General features: G+C 58.7%; 5 protein-coding genes across 5 annotated transcripts; 4 read left to right on the top strand and 1 right to left on the bottom strand.

The window, feature by feature from the left end:
* Positions 1-580: 580 nt before the first annotated feature.
* Positions 581-2,041, top strand: VDAG_01248 (fructose-2,6-bisphosphatase; the record flags this gene model as incomplete). The annotated part of the gene is made up of 3 exons (XM_009650134.1): positions 581-686; positions 751-1,343; positions 1,409-2,041. The coding sequence occupies 3 exons, from the start codon at positions 581-583 to the stop codon at positions 2,039-2,041; spliced, it is 1,332 nt and encodes a 443-aa protein (XP_009648429.1).
* Positions 2,042-3,067: 1,026 nt separating this feature from the next.
* On the top strand, positions 3,068-5,053 carry VDAG_01247 (ATP-dependent RNA helicase HAS1; the record flags this gene model as incomplete). The annotated part of the gene is made up of 5 exons (XM_009650133.1): positions 3,068-3,631; positions 3,687-4,275; positions 4,336-4,445; positions 4,496-4,552; positions 4,610-5,053. The coding sequence occupies 5 exons, from the start codon at positions 3,068-3,070 to the stop codon at positions 5,051-5,053; spliced, it is 1,764 nt and encodes a 587-aa protein (XP_009648428.1).
* A 582-nt stretch (positions 5,054-5,635) lies between these two features.
* Positions 5,636-6,333, top strand: VDAG_01246 (uncharacterized protein; the record flags this gene model as incomplete). The annotated part of the gene is made up of 2 exons (XM_009650132.1): positions 5,636-5,891; positions 6,047-6,333. The coding sequence occupies 2 exons, from the start codon at positions 5,636-5,638 to the stop codon at positions 6,331-6,333; spliced, it is 543 nt and encodes a 180-aa protein (XP_009648427.1).
* A 1,234-nt stretch (positions 6,334-7,567) lies between these two features.
* On the top strand, positions 7,568-11,105 carry VDAG_01245 (WD repeat-containing protein; the record flags this gene model as incomplete). The annotated part of the gene is made up of 6 exons (XM_009650131.1): positions 7,568-7,604; positions 7,811-7,892; positions 7,961-9,272; positions 9,328-9,538; positions 9,589-10,784; positions 10,839-11,105. 6 exons carry the CDS (start codon positions 7,568-7,570, stop codon positions 11,103-11,105), a joined length of 3,105 nt encoding a protein of 1,034 aa, XP_009648426.1.
* Positions 11,106-11,410: 305 nt separating this feature from the next.
* Positions 11,411-12,334, bottom strand: VDAG_01244 (AgPET8; the record flags this gene model as incomplete). Its single annotated transcript, XM_009650130.1, has 1 exon — positions 11,411-12,334. The coding sequence occupies one exon, from the start codon at positions 12,332-12,334 to the stop codon at positions 11,411-11,413; it is 924 nt and encodes a 307-aa protein (XP_009648425.1).
* Between the last annotated feature and the right edge of the window lie 4 nt (positions 12,335-12,338).

Genomic DNA, 12,338 nt, shown 5'->3' with positions numbered 1-12,338 from the left:
CTTCACTCTTGAACACCCCTCGAGAACTGGTAGAGAGCTCGTTTCTTCAGCCCTAGGAGAAGGACCGCCGGAAGAGTCTTTGTCCCACTTGACGATCCACGCACCTGCCAAAGAGACGAAGCATCTACCCACTTCCACTGGCCAGAGCCGGGCTAGCAGCACCTTTTCCCCATTCCCATCACCACCTCTCTGCTTCACCTCGTTGCCCTTTCATTGTATCCGTCTCTGGCGGTTTGTCCCGGAGGCCAAACATTCCTCTTCACACCTTGCGGTTCTCAATTGGCCCGCCATCACAGCGCCTGCCAATACTTTCCCCCACCAAGCCCATCTCAAGCCTTGAGTCAGGCTCGTACTTCTCCTAGACGGTTTGGGAGCTTTGCTGCTGCTGCTGCAACTATCACACGAGCTCAGCTGCTTTTGCCAACACCACCTCACCCCTGGCGTCACGCGGACTCGGATCGACCCCGACCTGACGACAAGCACCTCTCCTTCATGTGTTCAAATTCTACCTCGTGCTATTCTTACCTTTTATCACTTTTCTTCAAACAAAGCATATTACCGTACCGGCAATTAAGTCAAGATGGTGCGATTGACTAACGGCATGGGCGTCCAGGTGGAAGACACCAAGGTCTGCGTGGTCATGGTGGGCTTGCCAGCCCGGGGAAAGAGCTTCATCGCCCAAAAGGGTAAGACTTGACAAGCCAGACACATCCGCCTCTACCACGGCTCTGACGCTGACATTTTCGCCAGCGCAACGCTATCTCAAATGGCTTTCGATAGAGGCCAAGACATTCAATGTCGGCAACTACCGCCGTGAGACGGCTGCTCAGCCCACCGCCGACTTCTTCGACGTCAAGAACCGCGAGGGCGAGCAGAAGCGCCGCGCTGCCGCCGAGGCTGCCATTGCCGACATGATGACCTGGTTCCAGAAGGAAAATGGCACCGTCGCCATTCTTGATGCGACCAACTCCACGAAAGAGCGCCGCAAGTGGGTTTTGGACCGCTGCACGAAGGAGGGCGTTGAAGTCATCTTTGTTGAGAGCAAGTGTGATGATGAAGACCTCATCATGGCCAATATTCGTGACGTCAAGGCCACTTCGCCCGATTACGCTGGCCAAGACCCCGAGCAGGCGGCACTCGACTTTCGCAACCGCATTCGCAATTACGAGCAGGTGTACACGTCGATCGACGAAGATGGTGACGAGAACAGCTACACGTTCCTCAAGATTATGGATGTCGGCAAGCAAGTCATCATCAACCGGATTCAGGACTACCTGCAGAGCCGCATTGTCTATTATCTCATGAACCTCCACATCCGCCCGCGCTCCATCTGGCTATCAAGAGTGAGTTTCTTTGAGCTACCAATAAAACCCAGTGATTGTGTCTCCCAGGCTGACAACTTCTTTAGCACGGCGAGTCGCTGTACAACCTCGACGGCCGCATTGGCGGCGATACCATGCTGTCGCCTCGCGGCGAGCAATACGCTCGCAAACTGCCCGAGCTCGTGCGTGAGTCCGTCGGCGACGACCGCCCCTTGACGGTCTGGACCTCAACCCTCAAGCGCACCATCGCCACAGCCCGTTTCCACCCGCCTCACTACAACCAGCTCCAGTGGAAGGCGCTCGACGAGCTCGACTCTGGCGTCTGCGACGGCCTGACCTATCAGGAAATCAAGGACCGCTACCCTGACGACTTTGCGGCCCGCGACGAGGACAAGTACAACTATCGCTACCGTGGCGGCGAGTCGTACCGCGACGTGGTGATCCGCCTGGAGCCCATCATCATGGAACTCGAGCGCTCTGAGGACATCCTCATCGTTACGCATCAAGCCGTGCTGCGTTGCATCTACGCTTACTTCATGAAGAAGGACCAGTCCCAAAGCCCCTGGATGAACGTGCCGCTGCACACCCTCATCAAGCTCACTCCCCGCGCGTACGGCACCGAGGAGGTCCGCTATGAGGCCAACATCCCCGCCGTCAGCACATGGCGTGGCAAGGGTAGCACGGCAAAGCACGAGAACCCCACGCCTGAGACCATCTAGTTCTGCTTTGATGGAAGGAAACGCGGCCACTGAGATACTTGGGGCAAGGACGAAAGAGAGGACTATGAAGAACCCAGGAATATGCATCGACACACGGGACCCAGTTTGTCATTTGATCCACACTCCTTGAGTGGTGACGACGAATTCTTTGCTTCATTGGCGTTTTGAGGATGGCATGCTGGTATGATCGGCTCGGCCGTGGCGGAGTTGCATGGACGAGGAGGGGGAACAGGTTCAAAATTGAGGGCACGGGGATCAGGGTGAGTCGTGACGGCCTTGCGACTTGTATCGTTATTCTTGAATGAACTAAGTTGACGTATGACCACCGGACTTTGATGGCTCCCAAGTCACGCTGAGTCAATTGTTGGTGTATTCAAATAGCCCTGAGCACCCAAGGTGAACAGATCTTGAGGTCCTGGACTTGGGGTAAGGTAGCGCAGAGTGTTGCCCCACTACATTCGGGGGGCCATCTGGCGATGAATCACAACCACGCGAGAAGCTGCAATAGGAAAGCAAAAGCTGCATGAGGTATTTCAAAGTTGACGGCATCCGTTTCTCTGCTTGAGGAGTGCGTACTTGTGCATTGTTTGAAGGCTGACACCTCCTGACTTCGTGATGTGACGACGCCGAGGGGATGGACAACAGGTTCACGGATGGGCGAACATGGTATTCTTATCTTATCTAATCGCCAGCCTTCTCCACGAAGGTTAAAGCGCCGCTGATGCGCACCCTGTTTAACCAGAAAAGGTTAGAGTTCTGGCAACCACGTTGAGGAGGAAGTGGTGGGGATCCACCTAGACTAAAGCCACTAGGGCAAGGCTCGCACTGATGTTTTGGTTAGCCAGTATGTGCTAAATTGAGCAGGGCTGTGGGGAATGTGCACATTGCCACAGTCCCGCTGTCCCAGAATTTTTCTGACGATAAGAAAAAAATCCCACCTCTTCAATCCGACCCAGAGAGCCTTGACACCGTTTTCGAGGTACACACCCCCCAACCCCAACAACCCGACAAACCACAAACGGCACAATGGTCGACGCCGCCTCCAACAAGAAGCGCAAGCTCCGCGACGCCAATGGTGACAAGGCTGCTGCCCGCAAGGCCACTGAGGCTCCGGTAGCCGTCTCCCGAAAGTCGAAGAAGCAGAAGCAGGCGAAGGACGCTGCCGAGGAGTCTGAGGACAACTTCGAGTCTGGCAGCGAAGAGGAGGAGCAAGACGAGGAGGACGAGGACGAAGATCCTGAAGAGGCCGAAGCCAATGAGGAAGACGTGGCGACCGCAGCAAACGACCAAGATGCCGACCTGGAGATCCCGAACCGCGAGGCCCTGACCCTGCCACCCTCGGGCGAGGAGGCGCAGGACTTCTCGCAGCTCAACCTGTCGGAGAAGACGATGAAGGCGATAGAGGGCATGGGGTTCACAAAAATGACGGAGATTCAGAGGAGAGGTATCCCGCCCCTGCTGACGGGTCGCGATGTCCTGGGTGCGGCTAAGACGGGCTCCGGCAAGACGCTTGCGTTCCTGATACCCGCCATCGAGATGCTCAGCTCGCTGCGCTTCAAGCCCCGAAACGGAACTGGTGTCATCGTCGTGGTAAGTTTTGGGAGAATCCCCTCGTTGGCATGCAAGCAATCGCTAACATGGGCAGTCCCCCACCCGCGAACTCGCCCTGCAGATCTTCGGCGTCGCGCGCGAGCTCATGGAGCACCACTCTCAGACCTACGGCATCGTCATTGGCGGCGCCAACCGCCGTGCTGAAGCCGAGAAGCTCGCCAAGGGCGTCAACCTCATCATCGCCACGCCCGGCCGCCTGCTCGATCACCTGCAGAACACGCCCTTTGTCTTCAAGAACCTCAAGACCCTCATCATTGACGAGGCCGACCGCATCCTCGAGATTGGTTTCGAGGACGAGATGCGCCAGATTGTCAAGATCCTGCCCAGCGCCGACAGGCAGACGTCCCTCTTCTCGGCGACCCAGACGACCAAGGTGGAGGACCTCGCGCGGATATCGCTCCGCGCCGGACCGCTGTACATCAACGTCGACCAGACCAAGGAGCACAGCACCGTCGAGGGCCTCGAGCAGGGCTACGTCATCTGCGACGAGGACAAGCGCTTCCTGCTGCTGTTCTCCTTCCTGAAGAGGAACCTGAAGAAGAAGGTCATTGTCTTCTTCAGCAGCTGCAACTCGGTCAAGTACCATGCCGAGCTGCTGAACTACATCGACCTCCCTGTTCTGAGTACGTCATCCTCTCCCTCCTGGAACATTGTCATGTGGTCAACTTGCTAACGACCCGTAGGTCTTCACGGCAAGATGAAGCAGCAGGCTCGCACGAACACCTTTTTCGAGTTCTGCAATGCCAAGCAGGGCACCCTCATCTGCACTGACGTTGCTGCCCGTGGCCTTGATGTATGTAACATGACATTGTGCCATCCCAGACAGACTGCTGACACGCCCAGATCCCCTCCGTCGACTGGTCCGTCTCGTTCGACCCCCCTGATGCGCCCACCGACTACGTGAGTTCTCCCCACCAAGCACAAGACCCCCAGTGGCATGCATACTGACGAGTCCAGATTCACCGTGTCGGCCGTACCGCCCGCGCCAACGCCAAGGGCAAGTCCCTCCTCTTCCTGCACCCCAGCGAGGTGGGCTTCCTGTCGCACCTCAAGGCGGCGCGCGTGCCCGTCGTCGAGTTTGAGTTCCCCGCCAGCAAGGTCGCCAACATCCAGGCCCTCCTCGAGAAGCTCATCAGCCAGAACTACTACCTCAACAAGTCGGCCAAGGACGGCTACCGCAGCTACCTGCACGCCTACGCGAGCCACTCGCTGCGCTCCGTCTACGACATAAACAAGCTCGACCTCGCCAAGCTCGCCAAGAGCTTCGGCTTTGCCGTCCCCCCGCGCGTCGACGTCACGGTCGGCGCCAGCGGGCGGGACAAGAAGGTCCAGGGCAGGAGGACGTACGGCAGCCAGCCGAGGCAGAATGACCGCTTCAGGCAGAAGGGCCGGTCCGGCTGAGGTGAGGATACCCAAGGCAAGGGGCGGAGCCAGAATCGATAGGCGAGGGCGAAGGGGGCAATCTAAGGGGAGGAGGATGGGTGAAAAAAACAACACACTTGTACTTTCTGAGGTGTTCGGTCAGCATGGCGTTTTAGAACAACTGTTTTTTGACAGAACCTGTTGGGATTTCGGGACCTGTACGACGTTCAAGATTAGCTGCCGCTGCCTGGTGCTTTCTGAGCTTTGTCGGCTTTTTGTTGTTCTGCTGCTGGGCGTGCTTTGTGTGTATGTGTGCTTTGTCCGCTGTCGTGGTGTCCGGTGTTGGTCATCTCGTCTTCATGATTGTCTTTTATTACAATGCATCAAGGAGGATGAATACAGCGACCTTCAACCGCACCTGCCTTCTGGCAGGGCCCGATATAATCCATGCCACAGGACCAGCCTTTCGGCTCATACGGTTTCCTGCGTCCTCACCAGTTCTACTGCCACGACCCCTTTCCTACGCCCTGACGCATCGACATTGGTAGAATACATAGCCAGCAGACTCTCGCTGGCGACATCAACATCGTGAGAAGCCACTCTCAGGCCAGAGCACGCAAAATGTGCATCCAGATTTATACGCTGCACATCTCCTGCGATCACCATCAGTATCAAAACACCTTCCCCTGCCGTTCCGCTCGCGGCCACAACCTCGGCCACCCGACGCGCGACCTCACTCTGCACCACACGAAGCACCTCCCTGCGTCTCCGCCGAGCGAGTCGCAGCTGGCCATGTGCACCGGCGAGTTGAGGAATGCGACGCGGCCTGTGGAGGGGACTTGCCAGGCCTGTGTGCGGAAGGCGCGCGAGAAGCGAGGTTCGATGGTCATTCTGTTTGAGCGGCAGAGCATTCACTGACGACCGGAGTAGGGCAGAAGGGAAGGCGTAGAGACAACACGCTGACGGATGTGAGGACGAGCATCGCCGGGTTTGAGGATATACTTGCTAGGCTGAAGGTGTGAGGTTCACAAGGCTGGCATAGCGGAGCCGTGAGGATGGCCCCTGAACAATGGGATCTGCAAGGAAAGATCAGTTCAGATCCAGAAGGGTTCATAGGTGCTGTGGAAGCGCCATCGTCGGTCGTCGTTCCGAGAGAGGGCAACACTGTCAAGGAAGGCAACGGCACGCAGCAGATTGATAAGCGAAGCGTTGTAAGGCCAAACGAAGAGACATCGTCGGCTGGAAATTGGGCTGATCCCTTGACAGATGGCTGGCGGATGAGCCGTCGAATGGCTGACTTTCGAATCAGGAAGATGTGACGAGGTAGTTGGAAAGATTTGCCCACAACGTGGTGCGCGAGCTGAGATATCGGAGGTTGATGATATGGGGCTTCCGTGAGTAAGCTTAGCATCTGAGCCATACGCCTTTTGAGGCATGAAGCTGGGACAGTGTGCAGTGAGAAGCTGCGTCAAGGACGGATTGAGACAGGCACCAATGGAAAAGCACTATCATGATCGCTTCGATGACCAGGGGCCGAATCACCGAAGCATCTGGCAGCATAGTATGCTCTGCTGCGCCGCGTGCTTAAGAGTTAAGGAACTCGTCCAATGCAGACACGGCGGATTCGTGGCCAACTGAAGCAGCAAGCATCTATGCTCGTGGATGCAGCCTTGCTCGGTTAGTGCATCCTCATGTTCCATGTCCAGCCTGCGAAGTTGACTTGCGGGGCAACACAGCAGCTCGTCGTCAAGTGTTAGCTAGATACCTTCCTTAGTACCTTCCTTATTCCAATGTCGCCTTGTTGTACAGCAAAGAGTGCCATCGTCAGCTGACAGTGAGACGGAGTGAGGCCGTCGCTTCCTGGTCATGACCAGTTCGTGGCATGGTTGCCTGGGGTTGGTTGAAGAAGCGACGACTGGACAGACGCCTGCAAAAAGCCGCCGTGGAATATGAACAAGCTGCTGCAGTGTGGCTTCCAAAAAGATCTAGCGGCCCCCGTCTTCCCCAGGCCAGAACCCCACTGACAGGCCCTCTGTCGAATCAGAAATGCGGGGCTCAATGAATAGAGGTTAGCGCCCAGGGGGAAGGGGGCCGATTTCCCTCGAACCCCTGCCGGGCGCTGGGTGCCTCCTGCTGCTCCTGCGCAGGATGCACCTTCCACCTGGTCCTGGTGAGAGGGGGACGAGGGGGCAGGCGCAAGCTAGCGCGGCGCCAGGTACGCATGCCCATGGCCCGCCGGGTCGAGCAAGTCCAGCCAGGCCAAGGCCAGGCCAAGCCAAGCACCACCGCCCACCATCATCGGAGTTGCAGATGCAGTGCGTGCGGCGTTGCTTATCGGCTAAGTCCTGTCCTGACAAGGTCCTGTCCTGACGAGACCCAACAAACTTGCCTGGAGAGCAGCTTCGAGTAACTCCTCCTCTTCCTCGGGTGACCTTCTCCCATTCAGCATTGGCACCGCTTCAGAGCTGCTACCCCACGACAGCAACCTCTGCCCACGGCGTCACCACATGATATCGCAATAGCACACGCTTCTCCCCCTCCAACCCCTTCACAATGGCAGCGAAAAAGGCTCGCCAGAGGATCAGCTATGGTACGCTCCCCTTCTCCCGTCTGCTGTGTTGCGGATTGCCTCTTCCATGCCTGTCGCGGCTTGCGACAACACCCAACCCCGCACGACACAGCCAGGGACGGACACGCGACGAGCCAGAACGATCAAGCACGCACCGACGGGCTCCGAGGCAAGCCCCAATACACCTTGCTCATCGCCATACTGACCTGTTGTGCCCGCACGCGCAGTCCTCGAGCTTCCCAACTCCCAGCCCGGTGGCCACCGACTTGGCGTCAACGGACTCGCCATTGACAAGACCAATGCCATTCTGTAGGCCTTCCGCCACACTCTCTGCACCCCCCGACGTCTTTGCGCTTGCTGACCGTGCCACCTTGCAGTTATTCCGGCGGACGAGATGGCGTCGTTTGCGCCTGGGATCTCCTCGACATGAAGGCTGGCGCAGCTAGCCTCGCGACTACCGACAGCACCAAGCCCAAATCTTCCACCAAGTTCCGCGCTCAAACTCAGGCCCATACGCACTGGATCAACGACATTGTCCTCGCCCAGAACAACACGGCACTCGTATCTGCCTCGTCCGATCTGACCGTCAAGGTCTGGCGCCCGCACTCTGAGACCCAGAAAGATGCTATCACCATTGGTGAGCATGCCGATTACGTCAAGTGCGTCGCCACCCCGCCCCACGATCCGTCGGCCAACTGGGTCGCTTCCGGCGGCCTCGACCGCAAGATTTGTCTCTGGGACCTGAACGGCGGCGGCAAGACTCTCGAAATCGACAACAAGGGCGAGGTTGCCGAGAAGGGCTCCATCTACGCCCTGAGCGTCGCACCTCGTATCATCGCCAGTGGTGGTCCCGAGTCCAGCGTGCGCTTGTGGGATCCCAGGACCGGCGACGCCGTCACCAAGTTTGTCGGCCACACGGACAATGTGCGCTCCATCCTGCTCAACGAGGCCGGCGACACCGTCATGACGTCCAGTTCCGATTCGACAATCAAGCTCTGGAGCATCACTGCTGGTCGTTGCATGTACACCTTTACCATGCACAACGATAGTGTTTGGTCGCTCTACTCGGACGACCCGACATTGGGCATATTCTACAGCAGTGACCGTTCTGGAATGGTAGCCAAGACTGATGTGCGAGGCACGCTCGAGGACATGGACGACGGCCTGTCACTTGCCATTGCGCAAGAGCATGGCAACATTAGCAAGATTTTGGCTGCCGACGGCTACATCTGGACAGCCACATCTACATCATCCATCAACAAGTGGCCCGATGTCGACACGTCGTCAGACATCAAGCTGCCCGAGGCTTACCGTCGACACCGGTCAGCCTCTGGATCCACAGCACGGCCCAGACAAGTGTCACCCCCACCAGCTACCGAGTCTACAGACAAGAAGGAAGAAAATAAAGAAATTCCAGTGAAATCGATCCTCAAAATCTCCAACACGGCTACGTTCCCGAAGCACGTCGCTCGAGACCCCGATGCGGCGATTGGCGGCAATGCCGCAGCGAGGAAGGGGTCTGAAATTGTGCCCGACTCGACATCTTATGGGCCCGAGCCCCTGTTCCACCTTCCACAAGAAACCATCGAGGGCCAGTTCGGCCTGGTGAAGCACAAGCTCCTGAACGACAGGAGAAGAGTGTTGACGCTAGATACTGCTGGCGATGTGCTCCTTTGGGATCTGATCCGGGTTTGTACACCCATGACGTGCTTCTCACAGCCAGGTCCGCTAACGTCTTATGTAGTGCGAGGTTATCCAGAGCTACGGAAAGCGGCATCTAGAGGACGTCGAGCCCGAAGTCAACACGCGTGAAGCTGTTGCCCCCTGGTGTTCTATAGATACGAGTTCCGGCAGCCTCACGGTTGTGCTCGAACCTTTCAACTGCTTCGACGCCGAGATGTACGCCGACGACCTGGCGCCAGGCGAGGCGGTCGACTTCCGGGATGATCAACGAAGTCAGTCAGGCACCCACCATCACGCAACGACTTGTGCTAACAGACTGCAGTCAACCTTGGAAAGTGGATTCTTCGATACTTGTTCGCCAATGTCATTGACGAGGAGATCAAAAAGGATGAGATCCACCGCGCAGCTCTCAACGAGGCGGTTGAGAAGAGGATCGCTGCTGCCCGCCGAGTGGCCCCGCCCACCTCGATCGAGATGCCGACCAATACATTCGGGGGGGCCGAGGGCCCGGGATCTGCAACGACACCGCGTGCTAATGGCGCGCAGTGGGCGCCGACCCCTGGTCTTGCCATCGGCATGGCGACCCCTGGTGCCCGTCTGCAAGATGTCCCGGAGGGCGCAGCTACACCGGCAAGCCCCTTGGAGAAGAGGACGTCGCATGCCAACCGCACTTCGGCGGAAAACGGAGACTACTTCTCCAGCACTATCGCACCGGCCGACGGCGCCTCAAAGGGTGGACAGACACCCGCAACGCCATCAGAGCCCGCAGCGAGTGATGTCAAATCGCCCGGCGCCGAGAATGGTAAAGAAAAAGAAAAGGAGAAGGACGCGAACGGCAAGGCACCCAGCACACCGTTCGGCAAAAAGAAGTTCCGCATGGGCATGGGCAGCATGTCGTTTGGAAGCAAGAAGATTGGCCGCTCGGCATCGACCAGCACAGAGAAGCCTGCAGTTGTGGATGAAAAGGCAGAGGAGTCTGAGTCGTCGTCAACACACGAGAAGGAAGTCGACGACAGCTTCCTCGGTGTCATTCAGCGCATTCGTAACGAATATGAAAAGCAACTCACCGACAACCCCGACAAGATTGTTGAAACGGGCATCACGCCCAGTCTGTACAACGATACACCCGTCCTCAAGCTGCCTTCTGGGACCAAAGTATTCATTCAGGAGGAGACGTCTGGCTCGAGCGCCAACTTGTATCAGGGCACGGTCGAGACGGTCGGCCAGGATGTGGATGTCATTGAGCAGCGTGGTCCCATGTGGCTGGGAGAGGTGCTCCTGCAGAACCAGATCCCGCCGAAAGACCCGGTCAAGGTGTCGTTTGTGTTGGTGCCGTGGGAGAACTCGCTTCCCGACCTGGCGGCCACGGATGGCAACAACCGCCTGAACGCCAACAGGATGCTGCGCGTCAAGAAGATTCTGTCGTACATCGCAGAGAGGATCGAGCCGCCTGTGACAGAGCCCGACCCGAATGCGCTCAGGCCGGATGAGTACCTCGAGTTGTACTGCAACGACATGGTGAGTCTGACACACACATTGCATGGGTTGGAGAAGGGCGCTAACCGAACATAGAAACTACCCAACACAATGACGCTGGCCACGCTACGTGCACACGTATGGAAGGGTGGTAACGACATTACGCTGCACTACAAGGCGAACGGTCGCAAGGTGATTGAGAATCCCATCCCGACACCACAGGCAGCGGCACCAGTCGAGCCAGAGGCGGCGCCAGCCGAGACCGGTGTCGACGGAGCGGACGGGTCTGCCGTCCCGTTGACGCCGGCCCCCACTACCACTCCGGCAGCGACGACAACGGCGCCTACGACGGCAGCGGCATAGAAGAAGTGACGACATGGGTCATGTGCCTTGCCGAGCCCGGGCAGCGAACCTAGTATGGGTTGCAGGTGGCGGTGCTGTGGTGCAGCGTCGAGGTGTTTCCTGGTGTCTCTATACTTCTATATATATCCTAGGGGGTATTCCGTTTCCTCTAATGAGTAGTGTACATACGTCGCCGTCGTAGCATGGGATACCGCTACCATCAGAGCTCATCAAGGCCATGTGCTGCCGTGTTTTGAGGGATGACGGCCACCCTCTCGTGCTCCTTTATACTATGTCTGATGTGTTCGACCTTGCGTTCCCTGTCCTCACAGAACTCCCTCGGCTAGGCGCCTCTCCTTGTTGTCGCGCGAGGTCTGCAACGTGTTGACGACAAACTGGTAGCTGCCCAGGAAGATGGCGCCGCCGATGCTGATCCAGGTGATGCGCGGCACGGTGCCGGCAAAGAAGGCCCTCCAGCCCTCCTCGCGCCAAACGCTCCGCAAGACGTCGGCGACCCTAACTTTTTGCTCGGACAGCATGACCCTCGTCTTGAGCACGTCGAGCGGCGTCGTCAGGCCGGCGGCCACGGCACCGGCGGCGCTGCCGTAGAGGGCGCTCTCGACGGCGCCGACGTCGGCCACGACGGCCAGGTCGTCGGCGTTTCCCCCGGCGGCGGCAGCAGCAGCAGCAGCACGGTGCTTGCGGGCGCGGCCCCAGGCCTTGAGGCGCTCCCACAGGGGGAACTGGATGATGGTGAAGGGCACCTCGCGCATGACGGTGATGCCCCAGCCGCGGTAGAGCTCGCGCCAGACGCCGACGAGACCGCGGTCGGCGCGCAGGGCGAGGATGGAGGCGAGGGCGCTGGCCGAGGACGGGTGGCGCCCGGCCTGGGCGCGCTGCTTGACGACCTCTGTCGGCACGCGGACGGCGCAGGCGGCGACCTCGCCGAGGGAGGCGGCCACCATGTGGGCGGCGGGGGCGGGCAGCGCACCACCGGCGCCGGTGCGGGCGGGGTCGGTGAGGCGCGCCTTGGCGGCCTCGTAGGTGCAGAAGAAGAAGGCGGCGCCCGGGGAGGAGCCGACGATGGCGGAGCCGACGCCGCGGTAGATGCCTGTGAAGCCGCCCGAGGGGAAGAAGCCGGCGCGCGACTGGAGGCGGGTCTTGAGGGTGTCGAGGGGGAAGAGCGAGAGGTCGACTGTTGTGCCTGCGAGGCCGCCGGCGAGGAGGGCTGTCGTGAAGGGTGTGGACATGGTG

Source organism: Verticillium dahliae, genomic scaffold (genome assembly GCF_000150675.1).
Source record: "Verticillium dahliae VdLs.17 supercont1.2 genomic scaffold, whole genome shotgun sequence".
Classification (NCBI taxonomy): domain Eukaryota; kingdom Fungi; phylum Ascomycota; class Sordariomycetes; order Glomerellales; family Plectosphaerellaceae; genus Verticillium; species Verticillium dahliae.
This window is presented reverse-complemented; position numbering and strand designations above follow the sequence as displayed.